This window comes from Polyergus mexicanus, unplaced genomic scaffold, assembly GCF_030449975.1.
Source record: "Polyergus mexicanus isolate NDT 795.1 unplaced genomic scaffold, iyPolMexi1.0 SCAF_7, whole genome shotgun sequence".
Taxonomy (NCBI): Eukaryota; Metazoa; Arthropoda; class Insecta; order Hymenoptera; family Formicidae; genus Polyergus; species Polyergus mexicanus.
Genome location: NW_027223327.1, coordinates 5,951,903 through 5,972,835, shown reverse-complemented (window position 1 = coordinate 5,972,835; position 20,933 = coordinate 5,951,903). Strand labels below are relative to the sequence as shown.

Below are 20,933 nucleotides of genomic sequence, written 5' to 3'. Positions count from 1 at the left end.
CATCACAACAAACACAGGCTTGCCGTACGCGACATGTACAATACGATCTATATACATCTATACACAGCGCACTGAATAACTATCGCGTTCTAATTATAACGCGCCGAATAATCGCCACGCAATTATTACAACTCGCGCCTTGTCAACCACCGCGCGCCCGCTTCGCGGGATACAAACTCTCGTTAATATCTCTGTACATTGACCATTGCCGAAGAAGGCAAATAAATAGACCAAATTACATCCCGCGTCTATCGTTATGTCTCACCCTTTCACGAGCCCTGACCCCGACCGAGCATATCCGTCGCGAAAGCGGCCTGTTACATACTGGAGGCGCAATCAGTTGGTGCTCAAGAAAACAATCACTTATAGCATTATCCGTTCAGAAGCTGAGTACATTGCCGCAGCGGAATGCTGTAAGGAATTACTGTACCTGAAGACTCTGCTTGAAGAATTGTTAAATGATGAAATAAAAATAGAAATATAGACAATCAAAGTGCAATTGCATTGATTAAAAACGGAGTACTAATTAAACGATTTAAACATATAGATACTAAATTTAGATTTGTACACAAATTAATTAGAGATAATATAATAAGTGAACAGTTAGCTGACATTTTTACTAAACCATTAGATTCTGTTAAATTTGTAAAATTTAAAAAAACAGATATTATGTAGCTAGCACAAAATGAAGGGAAAGTGTTGAAATTAGAAATCGGATTAGAATAATTTTGTGCAAGTTTTACGAACATATATAAATATAATAAACACAATTAGAAGATTTTTAGAACATATAGAAATAAAAAAGAAGAAACGTTTTATCGTTCGTCGTTTGCTCGCCCCTTTTTCTTCTGCGATCGTCGACCTATGCGTTTCATCTCCGATATTGTTACATAAAGCTAAGCTAATTACTATATTTATATATTCATACAAGCGTTTATATTTAGTAACAAATAACATTACACAAAATAAAACACTCATATACATATATTTCTTGTTAGAAAACACAGTAGGATAGTAAGGCCGGTTTTGGCTCAGTTTTGTGTGAGTGTGAGAGAGAGGGTATCGTTGGGGAGTAAGAGAGAGAGATAGTTTCGGAGCAGTTTGTGGGCGCCCGAGGGATGGAGAGCGGGCTGGGCGGGTGCATGGGGGGGTAAGTAGGGCGAGAGGGAAAGCGCGGTCGGGGGGAAGCGGTGGGTACGAGTCGCCGAGAGCGCTCGAGAGGTTCGGGGGTGGCGGTTCCTCCCGATTCGCGACCTTGACGCGACTCGCGCTTCTAGCGCGCGATCCGCCGTCGCGATTCTTTAGGGGGGCGCGCCGCTTCTAGCGCGCGATCCGCCGTCGCGATTCTTTAGGGGGGCGCTTCTAGCGCGCGATCCGCGAGCGGGCGACGGGCGCCCGGCGTCGAGGGGGCGGGGGATCGTCGGTGGGCGGTCGAGCGGACGGAGGGGCGTCCCTCGTCGCTCTCCTCCTCTCGAGGCGCGCGTTAGCGCGAGCGCGCTCGTCGCTTTAGCGAGATGGCGAATCTTCGAAAGGTCGTGAAATAAAGAGATATCGTCGTTCTAGCGAAAGAGGAGAGGTGTTTTTATTGTTTTTTTTTACAAATTTTTTAATATATTAATAATACGACGATACGAGTACGCGAGCGAGCGTATCACGATTCTCCGAAGAGCAGAGCCTGCAGTTCGCAATCGATTATATCGTTGCGGTCGAAGTTATCGCTCTCGCGTATCATCGCGGGAATAAGCGCCTTATCGCGAGCGCCTGCCGCGATGTCGAGGAAACGAATTAGCTTGTTGTCCACGCGCGCGGTTAAACCGCTTAAAGATGCAACGATGCGGTTGACGCAAAGTTCCAGATTTAATATATTTACGACGGTGTTCTTCGATACGGCTAGGCGAATTTTAGGCGTTTCGAGACGAAGTATTCGGAGATTGTTGAGTTTGCCGAATCGTAGCGTCAATTGTCCGATGTGTATTGGCGTCGGGCGCGCCTCGTCGCGCTCGTCGGAGCGAAAGTGCGACAGGAGCGTGGGTCGTAGATCGAGCAGTTCCTTCCACGTATCCGGCGTTAGCGAGATCTCTTTGCCGTGACAATCTCCGAGGACGATTTCTACGAAAGAGGGTCGGCTGACGTTAACGCTAATTTCCAGATGTTTATATGCGGTTTTGGTCAATGGATAGCGTCTTCCTAAGATTCTGAGCGGTCGCGCGATCGAGACGTCCGCGTCGTGTCTTGGCGTTCGATCGCGATCTCGTCTAAAAAATAGATATGAGCGATGAGAGAAACGGTGTTAGCGAATTATTAGTTCGAATAAATGTTCGATAGTCTTACCCATTGTCCATTTTAGCTTTTTTAGCGTATTCCGCGCTATCTTCGCGGTCTCGTTCGGTTAGTCTCGATCGATCGTCGAATGAGTGTTGCTGTTGCGGTTGCCCCCCCATTGTCGCGTACATTGTCGCTCGTTTTTTCTCGTTTGTTCTTTTTCGCGCGTTAGCTTCGGTGTTCTCCGTCAATAATGAAGCGCTTAATGGATGGACGGTCTTTATATACTCGCGTAGATATCGCTTCTTCCCCTTTCGCGCGTTTTCTCTTATATATTCTATTTTTAAAAAATAACGGTAGGGTCGCTCTAGTCGTTCTCATCGTCGATTCTCTCTTTCTCGATCGTGTCGCTGAGACGATAGACGCGACTAAGTAGATCGCGCAATTGCCTTAGCAGTCCATCCGTAGGACACTCGATGCCGAGCGCATGTAAATCGAAAGGACCCGCCGAGGTTACGGTATTTGTAAATTCATTGAAGGCGTAGAACTGACATTTGGCGAAGAAATATAGATTGCCATCGATGTATCGGAAGGCCGACGTTATCGCGGACGGAATTCCGGGAAATATATCTTTTAATGGAGCGTGTCTAATGACTATCATGTGACACTCGTCGATTTCCGCGACTTTATCATCGTCGTATATAGCGTAAGTTCGTCCCGTGTGCGTATTTATCGCCGCGTTGATTTTAACGTTTCGGGGAAGTCCGATATCGTGGAGATATCTCGGCCAGCCCGATTTTAGTTTAAGACTGGGATATTCCGCGAGGTAGATCGAATCGTTCGCGAATAGCGCGAGATCGCCCGAGGGTCTTCGATACGCGGCGGATAGACGCGTAAAATTCGCCGGTAGAAACGTCGCGTAATCCGTGAGCGTCATGGGTCTACCGTAACGCTTTTCGGTCATGTCGACCGACCATATGTTGCGGCGATTAGCTATATATAATCGATGATTCATTATTAGCGCGGCGTCCACGCGTCGTAATGCGCAGAGATCCGCGCGCGCTGGGTCGGTCGGCGCGACGCTCGTCGTCGCGGGCGCCGCGGTGGTCGCGGGAGTAGCCGTTGGATAGTTTCCGTCGTCGTGAGATCCGTACAGATTCTGTATAGCGAGAATGTCTTCTATGCTCAGCTTAACTGGAAATTGATTCTCGATATCGGGTATATACGGGAACATTATAGAGTCATTGCGCATACTATGCTGTAGACCCAATGCGTGGCCGATCTCGTGCGTTAGCGTTTGTAGCAGATGATGCGTGTCGGGAGGATTTTTGTTTAGATACACGTGCCATGGTTCGGAATCGTCGACGTGTATCTCCGATGTGAAGTCGGTTGTTCCAGAGGGAAAAAACGCGTGAGCTAGGGCTCCTCCCGGACCGTCGAAGGCTGCCGGGCAAATACCGACGTTTCGACGATTCGCGTAAGTGTGCGCGCCCGTTCGATACGATATTAATATATCGGGGTGTAACGGGGGGCGTGCGAAAGTTAGCGATGAGTTCGCCGCCCATAACGCGAATGCAGTTTCGGCCGTTCGCGAGATTTCTTCGCTACCCATCTGAAAATTCCATGCGAGACGCGTCTTCGGCCATTTTCGCGCGATCGGGCTATACGCGCGATCGGGAAAATCTGCGAGACCGCATCTCGGTTTACGCATAAGGTGAAGCGTAACGGCGTTTAACGCGCCGTTTCCCGATAATTGATAATATTCTTGAAACAGCGATAGTGTGCGACGCAGAGATGTCGCGTTATCGGACGACAGTGATTCTCCATCCTCTTTTAGAAAACCGTATACGCGCAGAAAACGAAGCGCCTCGATTCTTTCCGAGTCGAAGGGCGCGGCGACCGTCGTAGCGACGAGCATCGTCGCTAGAGTGAGAACCGTCCTCGTGTTAGTCATCGCGCGAAACGGGGAAAACGCGGTAAACTGTTGAGAGAGGCCGAGCGCGATTGATTCGCGCGTTCCGCGAGACGCCTATTTTTATCGGTGACGAATAATGTGGGTGGGTGGGGAGAGGGAGAGGGAAACGCGTTTCTTTCGACGTCGAACGTTTGGAATGCGCGTTATCTAGCGGACGCGCTCGAGTTCCTCTTTTGTTTTTTCTATTTTATTATTCGTTTGTCCTCTAAGAAGGACATTCGATGAGCGATTAAAGATATCCCTTCCAACGATGCGCGTTATCTAACGGATGTTTTCTGTTATTTTTATTATTCGTTTGTCTTCTAAAAAGGACACTCGATGAGCGATTAGAGATATCTCCTTCCGGTAATGATAAATTAGAGATATCTCCTTCCGGTAACGATAAATTAGAGATACCTTTAGATATCCCTAGATACTTTTTTCCGGCGATGATGATCTCATTGTTCGCAGGGTATTCGGAATGCGCATTATCTAACGGATGTTTTTTGTTATTCCTATTTTTATTATTCGTTTGTCCTCTAAAAAGGACACTCGATGAGCATGTAGAGATATCTCCTTTCCGGCAACGAAACGGTCGCGGAAGGAAGATGCGGCGCGATCGATAAATTGTACCGCAACATCCCGCGCGTCGATCTTTATAAAACGCGAGATCGTTTCGAGAAGCGTTAAAGTATTCTCGCTCGCGAGATAACGAAGCGCGAAACGACGGAACGTGAAGTGACGAGAATTAAAATCGGTCGTGAACTGTTCGATATGGAACGAATTGAACAGATCATTAACGCGGCCGATTATATTAATGTAAACGGGGACTTAATCGCGATAAAATCCTATGTTCTGGGAGACCTCGCTACGGATTTGCGTGTGGAAGCGCAAGGTGTTATTGAAAATAGTCCGGATTCGTTTAGACTCGCTTTTCAGTTAAACGAAGACGTAGATATCGCACGTTTAATGTAAATATCTAATTGAAATTATAATAAATTATAATAAATTATAATAAATTTTATTAATTTTTACTTTTATTAATTTTTACTTTTATTAATTTTTACTTTTGTATTTTAGACAAGAAATAGAGAGCTGTGTAAAAACAGCGCGAGAATCGCTCTATGATTTAATAAATAGAACGAGAACTATGCTCGCACAAGCGCAAAGCGTTCATAGCGCATTGCGCGACGCTCGTCGACGCGGCGAGCGCGATTTCGCCGTTCCTGAAGTTAGGCGAGTCGTCGCATCACAGATCGATGAGGAGCCCTTCGCCGTTCCCGAAGTTAGGCGAGTCGTCGCATCACAGATCGATGAGGAGCCCGAATCGCGACCGATCGGCGAACTCGAATTACGATCAATGGAGGACGAGGCCGAACCGGCGACGGTCAACGAGGGTAAATCGCGGGCGAATGTACAATTAGCGAACTATGTGCCCGAATCGCAACCGTTCGACACGGAGTAATTTTACGCGTTAATAAAGCGCATTTGTAAGATATAATTTTTATGAATAAATGTTATATATTAAGCGAAACGTTGATTCTTTACGCTTTTCTTTTCTTCTTCCGTATCCTCTCGTTCTCGCGCTTCTCGTAATAACCATCTGTGTCCGTATTAAGTATATTTAAATAGTATATTTAAATAGTATATTTAAATAGTATATTTAAATAGTATATTTAAATAGTATATTTAAATAGATTTAAAATTTCTATAATTAAGTTTATTATGCGATCGCGATAAAATAATATCTATGGACAGTTATAAATTTATAATTAAGTTTGTTACGCGACCGCGATAAAGGATGCGACCGCGATAAAGAAAAAACGCGGTTTTTTCGTGTAACGTATATTTTGCAACAATATATAACATATTCATGATTAAACTTATAGATTATATAATTGACTCAATACACATTATAATTATATTTAAAATTTAAAATATATAATTAATTTGATACATTATAACTTAAATTTATATAACTTAAATTTATATAACTTAAATTTATATAACTTTAAATTTATATAACTTAAATTTATATAACTTAAATTTATATAACTTAAATTTATATAATATAAAATCAATCGCTCATATTGCGCAAACGATCGCGTCGCTCAAACCACCAATCGTGCAATTTACACGCGTTTTCTAACGCGCAATTTTTCGCGTGATATCCGCAATGAAAGGCCCGCGAAGCGTTCAGAGTCTCCAGACGTTCGATGTCTTCGTAATCGGCGTCGATAGTCTCGACAGAAACGGCTATATCGCGATCGTCGGCGACGTTTCCTAAGATCTCGATTAACCACTTCTTCTTCTCGTGACCTTTGACATAGATCTGCACTGTCGAATCAGGGTTAGATCCTCGACATATGGCATCTCGAACGAGTTTTTTCATCGACCCATAATTTGTGTGTCCATCGTTCCACTTTAGCTGATGATGATTCGATATCAACCAACACGCTCGCGATTTTTCCGCTCTCGTGAGCAAATTCCACGACATCGGCGAGCGAAAGATGTGATGCCTCAATTCTACACCATTTCTTAACACGGCTACTTCTTTCACGACGAATTTTTCGTTAACTACGAAACCTTGAAGATCGACAAAAATCGGTGTGTCCATCGTCGTTGTTAGCGATACTCGAAGTGTTTCTTTCTAGATTTTTCTAAGCGTTTTATTCTGTCTCCATATTTTTTCGAGTATCGTTGCGCTTACACGATTCTGCGCACGACGTTAGTGAGCGGATTGTATTCTACCACTCGATCGTGAATAATAAGACAGTAAGCTGTGGTATTAGAGGGGATGTTTTCCTTGCAGTCGAACTCTATGCGAACGTCCACAGTGGCGCTTTTAATTGACTCGTTCTGTCGAGAACAGTCGATGACTACGAGTGGGCCGTGAATTAAAAATTTATCTAGATTTAAGAGTGTTTCGTCGTTTTCGCATCCGTAGTACGTTTTTCGAAATTTCGAATACATATCGTATAATACGGCGATTTTATGTTTATCGAAATCTAAATTCATGTCATCGTAAGGATAAAAATCGGAATTAAGATACAGTTTGACATTAGTTAGTTTACAATCGTCGAATAAAGAAGGCTCCTCAGACAGAACGTTCTTCTTTCCAGATTGTAGCGCGAAGATAACATATCGCGGTTTCTCGAGTTGTGTTGCTGCTTTAACGGCCCACGAGTGTTTGGTCGTGCTCTGTAGAAGCGGAAACTCGTAAAGATCCCATGAGCGAAAAGCGACGCTCAAATATCGTCCACTATCTAACGTGCGCAATAATCTTAATTTATTAACATCATTCAATACTATATGAGGCATTCGCCATTGTATTTTTAACAAAACGATTTTAGGTTCTTGTGTTTCGCGCGATATAACGCAATTGTTATCGTTGCGCGCTCGTATTAAAATAAGCTCGTGTCGCGCGTTGATCACAACGCGCTTGTAATCTTCGCAAAAACCTAATAGCACGTTAAGAGGTACGCAAAAATTAAAATCACCGATTGACGAATGAGTTGTTGCTAATAAGTCCCATCCAGCGTTTTTTAATATTTTACTTCTTTCGACTGTCAGCGACGCGTAATTTTTAATCGTACTCGTTATTCCAACGTTTCTGTTTCGATCGATCTCTACGCCATCGAGCTCGTAGCGAATTTCCTCGAACATAAACGCCGCGCAATTGTTTACTAATCTCGTTACCGATGCGATTTCCTCTTGCGCGCTCGATGCTTCTTTCGACTCGAGTCTGCCCTCAATGTAGATAAAACTGTCGCAAGGTAACGTATACAAATCTTGCTGTTGTATAGGAATTCGTATCTCATCGCTATTTCCGAACGTAGTATTGGCGTAAGGGTTGTACGTGTGAGTTTCGATCTTGACGATGCGATCGTCGAAGATTGGCTCCCCACTGATACTTAGAATGTCGCACATTCCGCTTTTTACGAAGAAGCGGTTCTCGGCACGACAAAACCCAAAGAGCGCAGAAAAGTCTCGTTGGCGGCGGTTAGTCTTCCTCCCTTTTTTCTTCTCTTTTCTGCGTTTAGAGATGACGCGACAGTGATAATAGGTGCGTTTCTCGTGTTCGATCCGTTCACTACGAGCATCGCGCGCTTCTCTATCGTTTTCGTCGCACGTGTAGACGAATCGTAATTTCTTCGCCGCGAAAATCGATCAATTTTCCGTTTTGGTCCACAACACGCACGTTTATATCGGTAATGGTCCGTGCGATGATCGGAAGGTAAATGATCTGCGTTGGAATTTCCGACACTTTATATCCGGGTGGAACGTTAGGCGCGAATTCGTGTATAGTATGCGCGGATTTGTCGTTATGATACGCTCCTGTTGTAACGTTGCACTCTATTCGAATAAGGTTAATGGCCATAATATTTATTGGTTTATCGGATGCATACCATTTATTCGGTTGTAATACACGAGATGAGAAACCCAGGAGCGAACCGATATTATCAGGTTTTGTGAAATTTACTTGATATGCGCATTTAATTTCGCTTCTCATAGTGTTATCGTTACCGCGAAGCGTTATAGAATTTTCACTTTTATCGCCATTCTCATTGTCTTCGAAATAATCGTCATCAACATCGTATATGTAATCGTCATCGTTCGTTTCCGGTTTTTCATTTTCGCGTTCTCGTTCCTCCTCTCTCGCTCGTCGTTTATGACGAATCGCCGCTCTTAGATACGCGTTTATAGCGCTTAATTCGTAAGATCCTATTGGAATCACGATAATCTCGTCATTATTATCGAAGTAAAATTTATTATTCGTAGAATTTATATTCGGTATCGTATTATAAGTTTCAAAATTGGTTAAACCTAATTCGTAATCGTCGTCGTTTAAATCGAGAGGCGGAAAATAACTCGCCGCGAGAATACTGCTTCGTCCGGAAAGAGTGAGAGTTAGCGACATGATCGGCGAGAGCGATCGAACTGCGTTCGATTAACGAATAACGGTTGATATTATAGTCGACGATTCCTCCAATCAACTTCTCGGAGAAATCGAAGACTCAATTTTCCGCAAATATTCTGATCGCGCGTCTGCTCGGAGCGACGATTGTATCGAATGTTCGCGTCGCGCCCGAGATAATGCGCGAGTTCGCGCGGAGGACGAAGATCACCGAAACCGTCGTAGTAAATTGCGTCGTCCCCTTTTTTCGCGTACGCTACCCAATGAGTACCCGGTCCGGATGCGTCATCTAAATTCACAATGCCGCTTTCATCGCGGCGCGCTTGCGACGGAAGCGCGTTGCGCATAAACACACCTCTAAAGTGAGGTACGCGCGAGAGTATCGCCGCGCGATTTAATTGTTCGTTTGTCGTTGCTCCGACGGATGGGAGGATCTCTAGTGTCTGTTTACGCGAAGTTTTTTTTTAGCTCTTCTTCTCGTTGAGGATACGCCACTTCCATGTTTGTACGGCGCGAGATATAAACCGCGACCTTCCATCGCGCGATCATGGCGCTGCAACTCTTCCAGTTGTCGTCGCGCTGCTTTGCGATCGTTCACCGCTTTCGCGATTCCCGCCGCTCCCCCGGCCAAAGAACCGAGAGCTCCCAATAACGGTAGCAGGGGTAAAAAGCCGCCGCGTTTCGCTATCGGAAGCGTTCTTTTTCTCGTAGCGATTATTCTTCTTTTGTTCTTTTTTCTCTTGATTTTCGTTGTACCCATTCCAAGTTTTGTCTTCGATTTCATAGCCATCCATACAGCCGCCGCGGCGGCTCTCTCGCCGAGAGTCGAATCTTTAGCCGCGACACGTTCGCGCGCTCTTTTGGCGAGCGCGTGGTCAGCGACGTGTCGATCAGCGAGCTCGCCGCTTCGCGAGTACGCGATATCGTGCTCGCGGCAGGCCGCGTCCAGAGGATTGACACCTCGATCGCCTCGCGCGAGTCGTTTCGCAAGACGAGTACCCGGCCCGCAAAATTGATATCCAGGTATATGTAGTTCGAAAGGGAGTGCGTTTATCGTTCTATTCAACAAGCCAGCGCCGTGATTCACACCGTACTGCTGTTTCGCGAATTGCATTCGCCGCAATCTTTAACAAGCGGCGCCGGACCGTCAATGTGTGTTCGTTGCCAAGGGCGATTATAATGCTCTAGACATCGACGGTAGCGCCGCACCTCCGGATCCACTTTTATATATTCAGGCAGTTTCTCCCACAATCGTTCTACGTAGCGACCGAAATGCTTTAGTAAAATTATTTTCGGAATATACCGCAATTGATCGGTAGTGAAATCGAGAATATCGTCGCCATCTATTAGTAAGATAAACATCTCGATTCACCGCGCGCAATTTGCTACTGCGCGATTGATGGCGATCTATTCGTATATAAATAAAAAGGTTTCGCCCTGCCTCACGCGAGTGTACCGCGCACGCGCGCAGCAAGAGGAATGCGTTTCGTGCGGCAACCGATCGCGATAAAGGTGACGAACCTCGACAATAAAACGCGACCGTCGAAAAAAACGCGTAGACACGGTCGTCTATTACCGAGCGCTATTCGCTGCGTCATTTGCGGGCCTTCTAGTTGCGGCAAAACAAACGCATTAATAAGTTTATTGGAGGGTCCGCATGGCGTACGCTTCGAGAACGTTTATGTTTACTCAAAGTCATTACAGCAGCCTAAATATCAATATTTAGAAAATTTATTAACACCGATGGAAGATATAGGTTATTTCACATTTTCTAATAATTTTGACGTTATTTCACCCAGCGAAGCTCTCCCGAATTCGATATTCGTGTTCGACGATGTAGCGTGCGACAAACAAAATACTATCAGAGAATATTTCGCTATGGGTCGACACTCGAACGTCGATTGCTTCTATCTGTGCCAAACGTATGCTAAAATACCGAAGCATTTAATTCGAGATAACGCTAATCTGTTAATTCTTTTTAAACAAGATGGTACTAATTTACGTCACGCATACAACGATCACGTGAACACGGATATGTCGTATGAGAATTTTCACGCGCTATGTCGTGCGTGTTGGCGATATAAATATGGTTTCTTAGTGATCGACAAAGATAGCGCGCTCCGCGCTGGTAGATACAGACGAGGATTTAACGACTTCATTGTACCGTAGAGCGATCAGTTGTCGCGAATACGTCGAACGCGTCGATCGCTCTCTCGTGAGTTAGAAGAAGTTGCAATGGCTTCGACAGATATCGGTAAACGCGAAAAGACAGCAAAAGAGATAGCTAAAACGCGTGCATCGATTCGTAAAAAACACAGAGCATTGAAGACCGGAAAAATGGAAAACGAGATCGCGATAGAGAGTCGTTTCAAACCGATCGTCGAACCGCTGCGGCGCATCGCTGATCGCGCCGAGCGAGACGAGATAGAGCGAAACGAAATTAAGCGCGAAATGATAAAACAAGACGCAACCGACATTTCACCCTCGACGAGCGTCGAGGAAAAATGGAAAGACGAAGCACTAACTCCCGTTTGGAAAAAACCTAAAGCGAAACGAATACGCGCTCGACGACGATTGAACGCCGTTTCTACTCCATTAAACGAGTCTTCCGTCGAAAGAGATCCATTCGCGCGAAACGAAACCGAAGAATATGAAACGTTCGAATCCGAGAGTCTTGAATCGCCCTCGATGCTCGAAATACCCGTTAAACAAATTTCGCGAATTTCTCAAGATCGCGAAATATCGCACGGTCGACTAGGACCGTTAGGGCGAAAATATATGGGGACTCTTCTCGGCGGAGAAGCGCCGAACGAGATTGATCACGTTTACGGAGTTTACATCGGCGAGAAAAGTGCGATGCTCGGCGATAAGCGATTTGACGTAGACGCGAATGATTCCATATTTATAGATGAGATTAAATATGTCGGTACTCCCGGTTTGTATGAATTAATTTTTATGAAAATTCCTAATAGTCTCATATATACAGAAAAAGATAAATTAACAGAAGTATATTGTTAACAACGAACGCTCATAGACGTGATCATGACGCTAAAAAATCTGTCTTAGGAAATAAAGGATATAAATACAAATTTATTATCGCTCCGCTTATTCACAACAGCGGCGCGAAAAAAACAGGCGCGGGTCGCGTATCGTCGACTATGCGTGTCACGAACAATAAAATCGATTACGTCCATTGGGACGATCCAAACGAATTAGTGGATCGTCTGCGATTGTTAGACGCTTCGCGTCGAGCCGGCAACAACGCTCACGAAAACGAGATTCTATCGATAATCGAGGAGCTTCGCGAAACAGGAGCGATCGTATAAATTGAACTGTCGCGTGGATGACCGTCACAGTCGTACGCGGAATTCGCGATGTCCGTGAGCAAATTTGGCTCGTCTTTAAAAAATCGAGGCTACGACACGAGAACCGGAAGACTACGTCCGGCTATCGAGTCTCTGCGAAATTACGTGCGCGATAACGCGCTGTGTCTAAGCTCTTCCATCGAGTACGACGCGAGAGAGCGTAAGATAAAACGCTTAGCTCAACCTGAGGAAGACGCCGATGCGACAAGCAAAAGCTACGTCGAGGGAATCACATCGCAATTGAGAAAAGACGCGAACGAGGCGGGGCAAGGCGTCATTCTACTGTTTACGAGACTCGCTCAGCTCGATAGCGCTTTAGGTAAACGAATAGACGTCGCGAAGAGTTTCGTTTCCGATATAAAAACGCGCGATGACGTTCTAAGTAAACGAATAGACGTTGTGGAAAATTCCATTTCGAGAATAGAAACGAGCGCTAACGCTCTAGATAAACGAATCGATGTTTTAGATAAACGAATCAAAGGTTTAAGCGATCAAATCGAAATCGCGAAAAAAACTATATCGCTTAACGCGACGGAGTCCTCAACGAGAAACGCGAGTGATTATAAAGTAATGTTAAATCAAGGTAAAGCAATACGGGAACTAAGTCAAAAATCGCGTATCGCGGCGAATTCCGCGGTGAAATCCGAGACGAAGATACGAGAATTGGAAAATTCAACGTCACGATTGAAGAGAGACGCAGACGAGCTATCAAGAAAAGTGAGAGAACTAGCAAAGATTAGCGGGAGCGGCGAAAGAGAGATTAGCGGGAGCGGCGATCCGCTCGAAAGAGAGATTAGCGGGAGCGGCGATCCGCTCGAAAGAGAGATTAGCGGGAGCGGCGAACCGCTTGAAAAAGAGATTCAATTCAACGTTATTCTCGAGAGAAAGAAAAAAGAATTATGAGCGTTAAAAAACGAAGACTAGTCGAGGAATTGCACGCGCCCGCGAGAAGAAACTTCTCGCGTCGTCGCGTTGCGGTGCGCGGGTACGACGACCTATGGCAAGCGGATGTGGTCGAGATGCGTCCTTACGCGAGACTCAACAAAGGCCACAACTACATACTCACCGTTATCGACATATTAAGCAAATACGCATGGGCTGTACCGCTTAAGAGCAAAAGCGCGAACGAGGTTACTCGAACGTTATCTAAAATAATACGAGACTCTAAGAGGTGTCCGAAAAATCTACAGACCGATAAAGGAAAAGAATTTTACAATGCCGATATGCGAAATTTTGCGAAGAAGCACGAAGTAAATCATTATTCGACATATTCGGTGATGAAAGCGTCGATAGTCGAACGATTCAATCGTACGCTCAAAAATTCTATGTGGAAGTACTTCACGCTAAACGAAACGTACAAGTGGATCGACGAGTTACCACGACTCGTCGAGGAATATAACACGCGAAAACATCGCACTATAAATATGAGACCTGTCGACGTAACTCCAAAAATTGCTGATAAACTTTTAAATACTGTATACAGCAATATAAAAATCGCGGCTCCGGCGAAATTCAAAGTAGCCGATCCGGTACGCATCAGTAAATTTAAGACGATTTTCGAGAAAGGCTTCACACCCAACTGGACTACAGAGATTTTTCGAATAACTAAGATACAACGGACTAATCCCGTAACGTATCTATTAAAGGATTCGCGCGGCGAGCCGATCGCTGGAGGATTCTACGAGCACGAATTGTTGCGCGTTGGCGATCCCGACGTGTATCTCGTAGAAAAGGTGCTGCGTCGAAAGGGTGACAAGATTTACGTGAAATGGTTAGGAATGGACGAATCGCACAATTCTTGGATAAATAAAACAGCTGTATTATGATAAAAATGTATTTTTATTAAATAAAACTACATATTATACATATTATACATATTATACAAAATTGTAGACATGTTAAAACTAAAATAATCGTATAATTATAAAACAAAAAAATCTTAGAAAAAATTGTAGACATGTTAAAACTAAAATAATCGTATAATTATAAAACAAAGAAAATCTTAGAAAAAATTGTAGACATGTTAAAACTAAAATAATCGTATAATTATAAAACAAAGAAAAAAATAATAACACAATACAATTAAAATTAAGACTTGTGAAAATCGATTAACCGTTTAAATCAGTGTATGCCACGATCTGCACATTTCGGCCGATTTCCGAGAATCAACGCCTATCGCGCCCCCCTTGCGTCTTGAGATCCTCAACTAGCCAATCGTAACCAAGCGCGCGGTGCTCTGCCTCAGGTACGGTGCATCTGTACCGCGAAGCGGTTCCGTACCCCCTTACTGCCAAATATCAATGTTTTAAACGCGATCTCTTTAGAATTTTTTTAAATAATTAATTCAAGAATAAAGTTTCAATACTCGATTATTAATTACATTTACGATATAATAATTCTAAAATATTATTAAATTATATTGGATAGATTAAATTTCTTAAATGTCGCGCGCGGAAATTCTTTCCGATATATATAAATTAATAAATAATTGTAAATTTAAAGTTTTATAAAAGACGCTTTTATTAAAAGCACGAAATATTGTACTTATGAACGATATTATTTAAGTTATAGACTGTTGGATATCCCCAGTATATGATGTCATTATATAAATTAGAATAACGTAATATTTTTAGAATTATTATATCGTAAATGTAATTAATAATCGAGTATTGAAACTTTGTTCTTCAATTAATTATTTAAAAAAATTTTAAAAAGATCGCGTTTAAAACATTGATATTTGGCAGTAAAGGGGTACGGAACCGCTTCGCGGTACAGATGCACCGTGCCTGAGGCAGAGCGTCGCGCGCTTGGTTACGGTTGCTAGTCGAGGATCTCAAGACGCAAGGGGAGGGGATAGGCGTTGATTCTCGGAAATCGGCCGAAATGTGCAGATCGTGGCATGCACTGGTTTAAATAATCGATTAGAGTGATTACCATTATTAATCTTTAAATCGTATAATTATAAAACAATCGTAATTTTGTACGAGTTCTCTCTTGCGCTCCATATAAATTCTTTCTCGCGCCGCTACGCGGCCGCCACATCCTGCGTTCTCTCTTTTGCACTTTATGCGGACTCTTTTTTATATTTTATATACATTCTTCATCGCATTGTTAAGCGAACGTCGTATCTCGCGGTAGCTTTATTCTCGCGGTAGCTTTATTCTCGCGTTGCTCTATATATAATACTTTCAAGAATATAATAAAGAGTCATGGAAATCATCGATCTGTCCAATTCGCGGCTAATCTCGACTCGATTTATGGCAAATTCTCGCATTCTGTCTCGTTTGCATGTAGCATGATATATGTTCGATGCTAATGAGGTAGAACGCGAATTTGCCAAATCGAGTCGAGATTTGCCAAGACTTGGACAGAATGGTGGTTTCCACGACTTTTACATCGCAAAAACACAAAAAGTTCGTTTTTTGGCGTTATATACGAATTTTTTCGCGTTCTATACGAGTTCTCTCTCGCACCGCTACGCGGCCGCCGTATCCTGCGTTCTCTCTTTCAAACTTTATACGTACTCTTTCTCGCGCTTTGTATACATTCTTTATTACGTCACTATGATAACACTAAAACTCGCATTAACATCTTTTTCACATTATTCTATATAAAACACTTCCGAGAGCATAATAGAAAGATCGTGAAAATGTACGATCAGTCTTATTTATAATAGATTTTATACAATATCTATTATATATAAGACTGATCGAACATTTCCACGATTTTTTATTAAAATCTATTATAAATAAGACCGATTCATTTTTATTATTTTATTAAAATCTATTATAATAAATTATATTCAAATTATATTATTCGCGCAAATTTGTTCTTCGAAACGATTTGTAGAACGTCCACCGATGTTTTAAATCTCGAAATTTCAAATCAAAAAATACAAACCTGTGATGTAATATATTTTGATATGAAATTAGAAATACATCTCTTCACGATAATTCATAAAATATTAATCAACGGTTCACGAATATTTCGAGTCTTGAAATTTCAAATTAAAGAACATAAGCCTTTAATATAAAACTTGTATTGTATACTTTGATATGAAATTTAGAAACGCGTCTCTTCGATATATTTTTTTTCTTTTGAGTTAAAAATATGTATTTTTCAGTTAGAAGTTCTTCTCGAACTATTATTTTCGACGCAACCGTGAATTATATCGAAAATACAATGGTAATATATTATTTATAAAATATGTTTATACTAACAATAAACTACTAACTAAAGTTTAAATGTTTTAAGAAACGTATTTTTTCGCTCCCTACAACGGTATTTTATAATGTCCCCACGGTAACGTATCCGTAGTTCCCGATATCGTGTATCGTTTGTCATCGTGCGGCCTGAGCGCGATCTTCAATTCCGATACTGTATACATCTCATGTAACTCGGATCTTATACAAAACTGCTCGCGCTTCATCTCGATCCCCTGTCGAAGACAGCGCGCGTAATCGTCAAAGGTTATCGTTCTCGCGACAACGCCGCTCTTAACACCCTTGATTCTTTTTGTATCGCTTTTACCGGCGACTCGCAGCGCGTACATTTTCGCTCTGAGTCCAATAAATTCGGTCATAATCGCGCCAGCGTTCTCATCCTTCATCGCACCGGGTATTTTTTTATTAGCGAGAGGCATTCCATACGCATTACCCATTGCGTAATCGCTCGTATCGAATTTGTCGATATCGCGCTTCATATTCTCGTATATGTCCTCGCACTCGACGCGATAAATGAGACTATCCGTATCGGTGTACATTATTTTACACTTATCTCGATACAATGGTAGCATGTACTCGTAGTGAAATTCGTATAAACGAATCTTAGATATGTCGAGAATACACATACCTACATAAATCGGTTTATTGAACTTAACCTCGAGTTTACGCAATTCTACAGCTACGAGATCCTCCGCGAAAACGCTTCTACTGTGAAAATTCGGCTTCGCGATCATCGCCTCCGCGCCGTATCGCCCGTCCCATCGAGTCACGAGTCGAACATTCGAATGATTGCGTACGTTCTCCATAGTTTTGCCAAACACGGCATTATTCATTAATTTGTATAGATTTTTCTCAAACTCGTTTTTCGCGTTAATTCGTAATCGTGTATTCAGTTCGATGTATTCGCGCAGCCATGAAGATTGCGCGAATCGCAATATTCTGTGTATTTTCGTAATGCGTAATCCGTGTCTAACGCATTGCTGCAAATTGCGATAATATATTACGTAACGGTTCTTATCGTACAGTGTGGCGAGAAGCTTCTCGTCTCGTTTTCCGGGCGGCTTATCGCGCGTCGGGCAGAATGGCAAGTCAGCGTGAGAATCGTGAAGGTTGGACGGATATGCAAGGTCGACCTCTAGAATATAACCGATAGGCGAGTCCGATGTCACGGACATTAAGTCAACGCTCGTAACGTTATCGACCCATCGAAAATTTTCGTAAGGCAACGATTGACACATCGCCCATCCATACAAATTATTTATATCGAAGTACATGAGATACGACGATGGTTCCGAAGGATCGTATGACTGTAAATATTTGTTATTAGCGCGCGCGTATCTGTTGGAACATTGACTTAGCCCGCCGCGTATTCCGCGTTCCACGAACATCACCATATCAATGTCGGTTAATAATTCGAATCGCACATCCGTATACTTTAACATAGCGTCCCATGTGTATCCCGGTAACGTGTAATAATACGCGGGATCTAAATTATAACTTCTCATACACGCGTCACGAAAATTTTCGAAAACATCGGCCAATAGAAGAACGTCGGTCTTTAAATACAAATCGCTATAACCGCCTAACGTTTCGACGCAAAATCGCTCCCAGACTCTTATCGCGCGCGCGTAATCGCTTTCAGATATCGCGTCACCGGTTAGCAAACTGTAAAAAGCCTCGCGCGGCGGTAGACGAGTCTCTAACAATTTATCTACATCGTCGACATACTCGTACGAAAATACACCCTTTTGCGCGAGAAGCTCGAAATCGGCGTCGCTAAGATCGGAAAATTCCGAACGCGCGATCCTCAACTCGCTTTTGTCTAAATACGACGCCAATTTCTCGAGACTCGCGCTTAAAAATTTGAAAGAATCTACGAAACGCAATTTCAAGCGTTTTCCGAACCATCTCTCGTCCCACGCATCTTCGACGTTCTTCGTGAAAGAGATATACGTTTCTTTCGTTATCGGCAATATTTCCACGCTACCGGGAAAAGCGTTAGCTACATCTTTAATGATAAAATGCGCGTCGTAACCCGATAAATTGTGAAAAAATACAGGAATTACGTAAGTATCCTTATAATTTAAATTACAATTCGAATGCGCCGGACCTCTGTACCGTCCAGTCAGATGACAGTGATCGCGCACGCGAGCGTCTCCCAATTCGAACGGTTTCTCGCATATGCTGCAGCGCGTCGCGTTTACGAATCTCTCCCATTCATCCGATGTAAGATTCGTCATAGGAGCATCGATATCGAGAATAGTCTTCGCGCGAAGCGCTAGATCGTGCAGTTCTTTAATGAACCACAATACGCAATTTTCACCGCGATAAGCTCTGTAAGTAGAGCTAACGCCATCCAGCGCGCATCGCGCGTAATATCCGGCGCTATAGACTTCGTGATGCTGAACGATAGATGTATTCGACATTCTCCTCTCCTCTTTCTTCTTCAGTACGCATTCGAGATCAGCGTACACCACGAATGGAAGTCGCTCCTTTCTACTATAGTTGCGAAACTCTAACCATTTGTCGTCTTTGGTAGGAAGGACTATAGCGCACTCGTTCATCCTTCCGCAGTCCACGCTGTGAGCCGATAACTTATCGCTCGTTCGAAAATAGTGCATGCATCTGCGACATAACGCACATTTTAAATCTCGCGCATTATCAACATCGCGCGACAATTTTTTTAATTAGTACTCACCGATCGCATATATGCGATTTATGTCGTCTACCGCTCAGTTGCGAGCCGACGAGTCGCGACAGATTCTTGATCCACGCGAAATGCGTCGCGTCATCTCGTCGCGTCATATCGTTAAAATACAACAGATTAACGTGTCTGTCCTTTTTATCGTCAGTGAGACGCAAAGGAACAACGCGACAACCGCCTTTTCCCTCCTTTTTATTTCGAACGGTATACACATTAATAGATATGTCGTTAATACGTTCGAATCTAGTAATTTTGTTCAAACTCATAGGAAATTTAACGCCCTTCAGATTCAGCACTGTCGTGTAATGCGGGTACGAAGATTCCCGACCCGCGTTTTTTTCAGCTGGATACAGAGCGGCGACCACCGCCCATGCGAAACACGCATTGTCATTAGATTGCACGTTTATCACCGCTTTCTTCAACACGATCTCTCGCGGCAATTTGACGTGACATCCCGCGTGCATAGGATTGTATCTGTTCACGTTCACAGTTAAATTGAATATTCGCGATAACGCCCATCCGCTATCGCGCTCCTGAAATTCTTCCAACGAGGCTAGAGTAGCGTCGATCACTCGCTTCTCGTACCACTCTCGTAAGTCGGAAAGAGGTAGAAGCGGATAATTCTTCGTGACAATAGTCTTAACATCGATCTTGTCGCCCGAAACGAACTCGCCAATAAACACGGTATTGACCTTAACACCGTTATATTTATTCATAACATCGCGTATTCGATCGAGCACGGTATCTCTAGCGTCCTCGAGAAATCGTCGAGGTTCGATATAATCGAAATTAATAATCGCGCCGGTTAAAACGCGTCTAGAGAAAGCCGTCTCGATCTCGGACCACGAGAATCCCTCGCGTTCCTCTACACCGCCTCCCACGCGTTCGAAACGTCGACGCAGATCGTCTCTCGCGCCCGTTAATCGAACGATTCGAGCGATAAGAGAATTGATCGCTCCGGTCGATCTCCCTCGGCGCTCTCCTCGACATCTCTCCCGCAGAGACTCGAGACATTCGTCGCACCGTTGCGCCCACGCGCGATACGCGTTCCCCGTCGCGACGTCCCGCGCGCTATCGAGAAGATCGCGCGCCTCCATCTCGTCACTCGTCGTCTAACGAACGCCAAGATTTTTTACAAATAAACCACGTCTCCTCCTCGTCGTAATTCTCGATGTAGAACAAAGCTTTCGTCTCGCAGCCAGCGCACCAATTATTCGACACGTCGAAAACCTCGTCGACGAGATCGCAAGCGGGCACCATCTCGCTATACACCGTTTTCGTCACGTGCGTCGATACGCTTTTCGCGAAACTCGAGCTACGCGCGCAATACGCGCAATATCTCTCGTTCTCCTCGAAATACTCTCCGTTCTCGAATCGGCAACCGAACTTAAAGAAACAATGCACGACGTGATTCACCTCCCACGAAAATTTCGGAATTCCGTATCGCTGTTTCCAATTGCGATAGAGCAAATAGCCATCGGCTCCGACATTCGCGAAAGGTTCGTCG

At 43.7% G+C, this 20,933-nt stretch overlaps 5 protein-coding genes across 5 annotated transcripts; 1 reads left to right on the top strand and 4 right to left on the bottom strand.

Moving 5' to 3' along the window:
* Window positions 1-697: 697 nt before the first annotated feature.
* Window positions 698-5,265, bottom strand: LOC138934987 (stromelysin-2-like). The gene is made up of 2 exons (XM_070299195.1): window positions 2,332-5,265; window positions 698-2,255 (listed from the first exon to the last, which is right to left on the bottom strand). The coding sequence occupies exon 1, from the start codon at window positions 4,214-4,216 to the stop codon at window positions 2,630-2,632; it is 1,587 nt and encodes a 528-aa protein (XP_070155296.1). The 5' UTR covers window positions 4,217-5,265; the 3' UTR covers window positions 698-2,255; window positions 2,332-2,629.
* A 904-nt stretch (window positions 5,266-6,169) lies between these two features.
* Window positions 6,170-9,721, bottom strand: LOC138934677 (uncharacterized). The gene is made up of 2 exons (XM_070298676.1): window positions 6,227-9,721; window positions 6,170-6,180 (listed from the first exon to the last, which is right to left on the bottom strand). Exon 1 carries the CDS (start codon window positions 8,144-8,146, stop codon window positions 6,923-6,925), a length of 1,224 nt encoding a protein of 407 aa, XP_070154777.1. The 5' UTR covers window positions 8,147-9,721; the 3' UTR covers window positions 6,170-6,180; window positions 6,227-6,922.
* A 2,787-nt stretch (window positions 9,722-12,508) lies between these two features.
* On the top strand, window positions 12,509-16,664 carry LOC138934941 (tropomyosin-like). The gene is made up of 3 exons (XM_070299096.1): window positions 12,509-13,216; window positions 13,690-14,028; window positions 16,623-16,664. The coding sequence occupies exons 1-3, from the start codon at window positions 12,509-12,511 to the stop codon at window positions 16,662-16,664; spliced, it is 1,089 nt and encodes a 362-aa protein (XP_070155197.1).
* Window positions 16,665-16,772: 108 nt separating this feature from the next.
* LOC138934940 (uncharacterized) lies at window positions 16,773-19,148 on the bottom strand. The gene is made up of 2 exons (XM_070299095.1): window positions 18,815-19,148; window positions 16,773-18,730 (listed from the first exon to the last, which is right to left on the bottom strand). Exons 1-2 carry the CDS (start codon window positions 19,146-19,148, stop codon window positions 16,773-16,775), a joined length of 2,292 nt encoding a protein of 763 aa, XP_070155196.1.
* On the bottom strand, window positions 19,111-20,523 carry LOC138934939 (uncharacterized). The gene has a single exon (XM_070299094.1). The coding sequence runs from the start codon at window positions 20,521-20,523 to the stop codon at window positions 19,417-19,419; it is 1,107 nt and encodes a 368-aa protein (XP_070155195.1). The 3' UTR covers window positions 19,111-19,416.
* Between the last annotated feature and the right edge of the window lie 410 nt (window positions 20,524-20,933).

Excerpts from the sequence above, each read along its gene's own strand:
- LOC138934987 (XM_070299195.1), bottom strand. The coding sequence starts at position 4,216 with ATGACTAACACGAGGACGGTTCTCACTCTAGCGACGATGCTCGTCGCT.
- LOC138934940 (XM_070299095.1), bottom strand. The coding sequence starts at position 19,148 with ATGTCGAATACATCTATCGTTCAGCATCACGAAGTCTATAGCGCCGGA. Across the intron at positions 18,731-18,814 it reads AGGTCCGGCGCATTCGAATT|ATGTAGCTAACGCTTTTCCC; the intron begins GTAATTTAAATT and ends TTATCATTAAAG.
- LOC138934939 (XM_070299094.1), bottom strand. The coding sequence starts at position 20,523 with ATGGAGGCGCGCGATCTTCTCGATAGCGCGCGGGACGTCGCGACGGGG.
- LOC138934941 (XM_070299096.1), top strand. The coding sequence starts at position 12,509 with ATGTCCGTGAGCAAATTTGGCTCGTCTTTAAAAAATCGAGGCTACGAC. Across the intron at positions 13,217-13,689 it reads CAGACGAGCTATCAAGAAAA|ACCGATAAAGGAAAAGAATT; the intron begins GTGAGAGAACTA and ends AAAAATCTACAG. Across the intron at positions 14,029-16,622 it reads AATTCAAAGTAGCCGATCCG|TTAGAAGTTCTTCTCGAACT; the intron begins GTACGCATCAGT and ends TGTATTTTTCAG.
- LOC138934677 (XM_070298676.1), bottom strand. The coding sequence starts at position 8,146 with ATGTGCGACATTCTAAGTATCAGTGGGGAGCCAATCTTCGACGATCGC.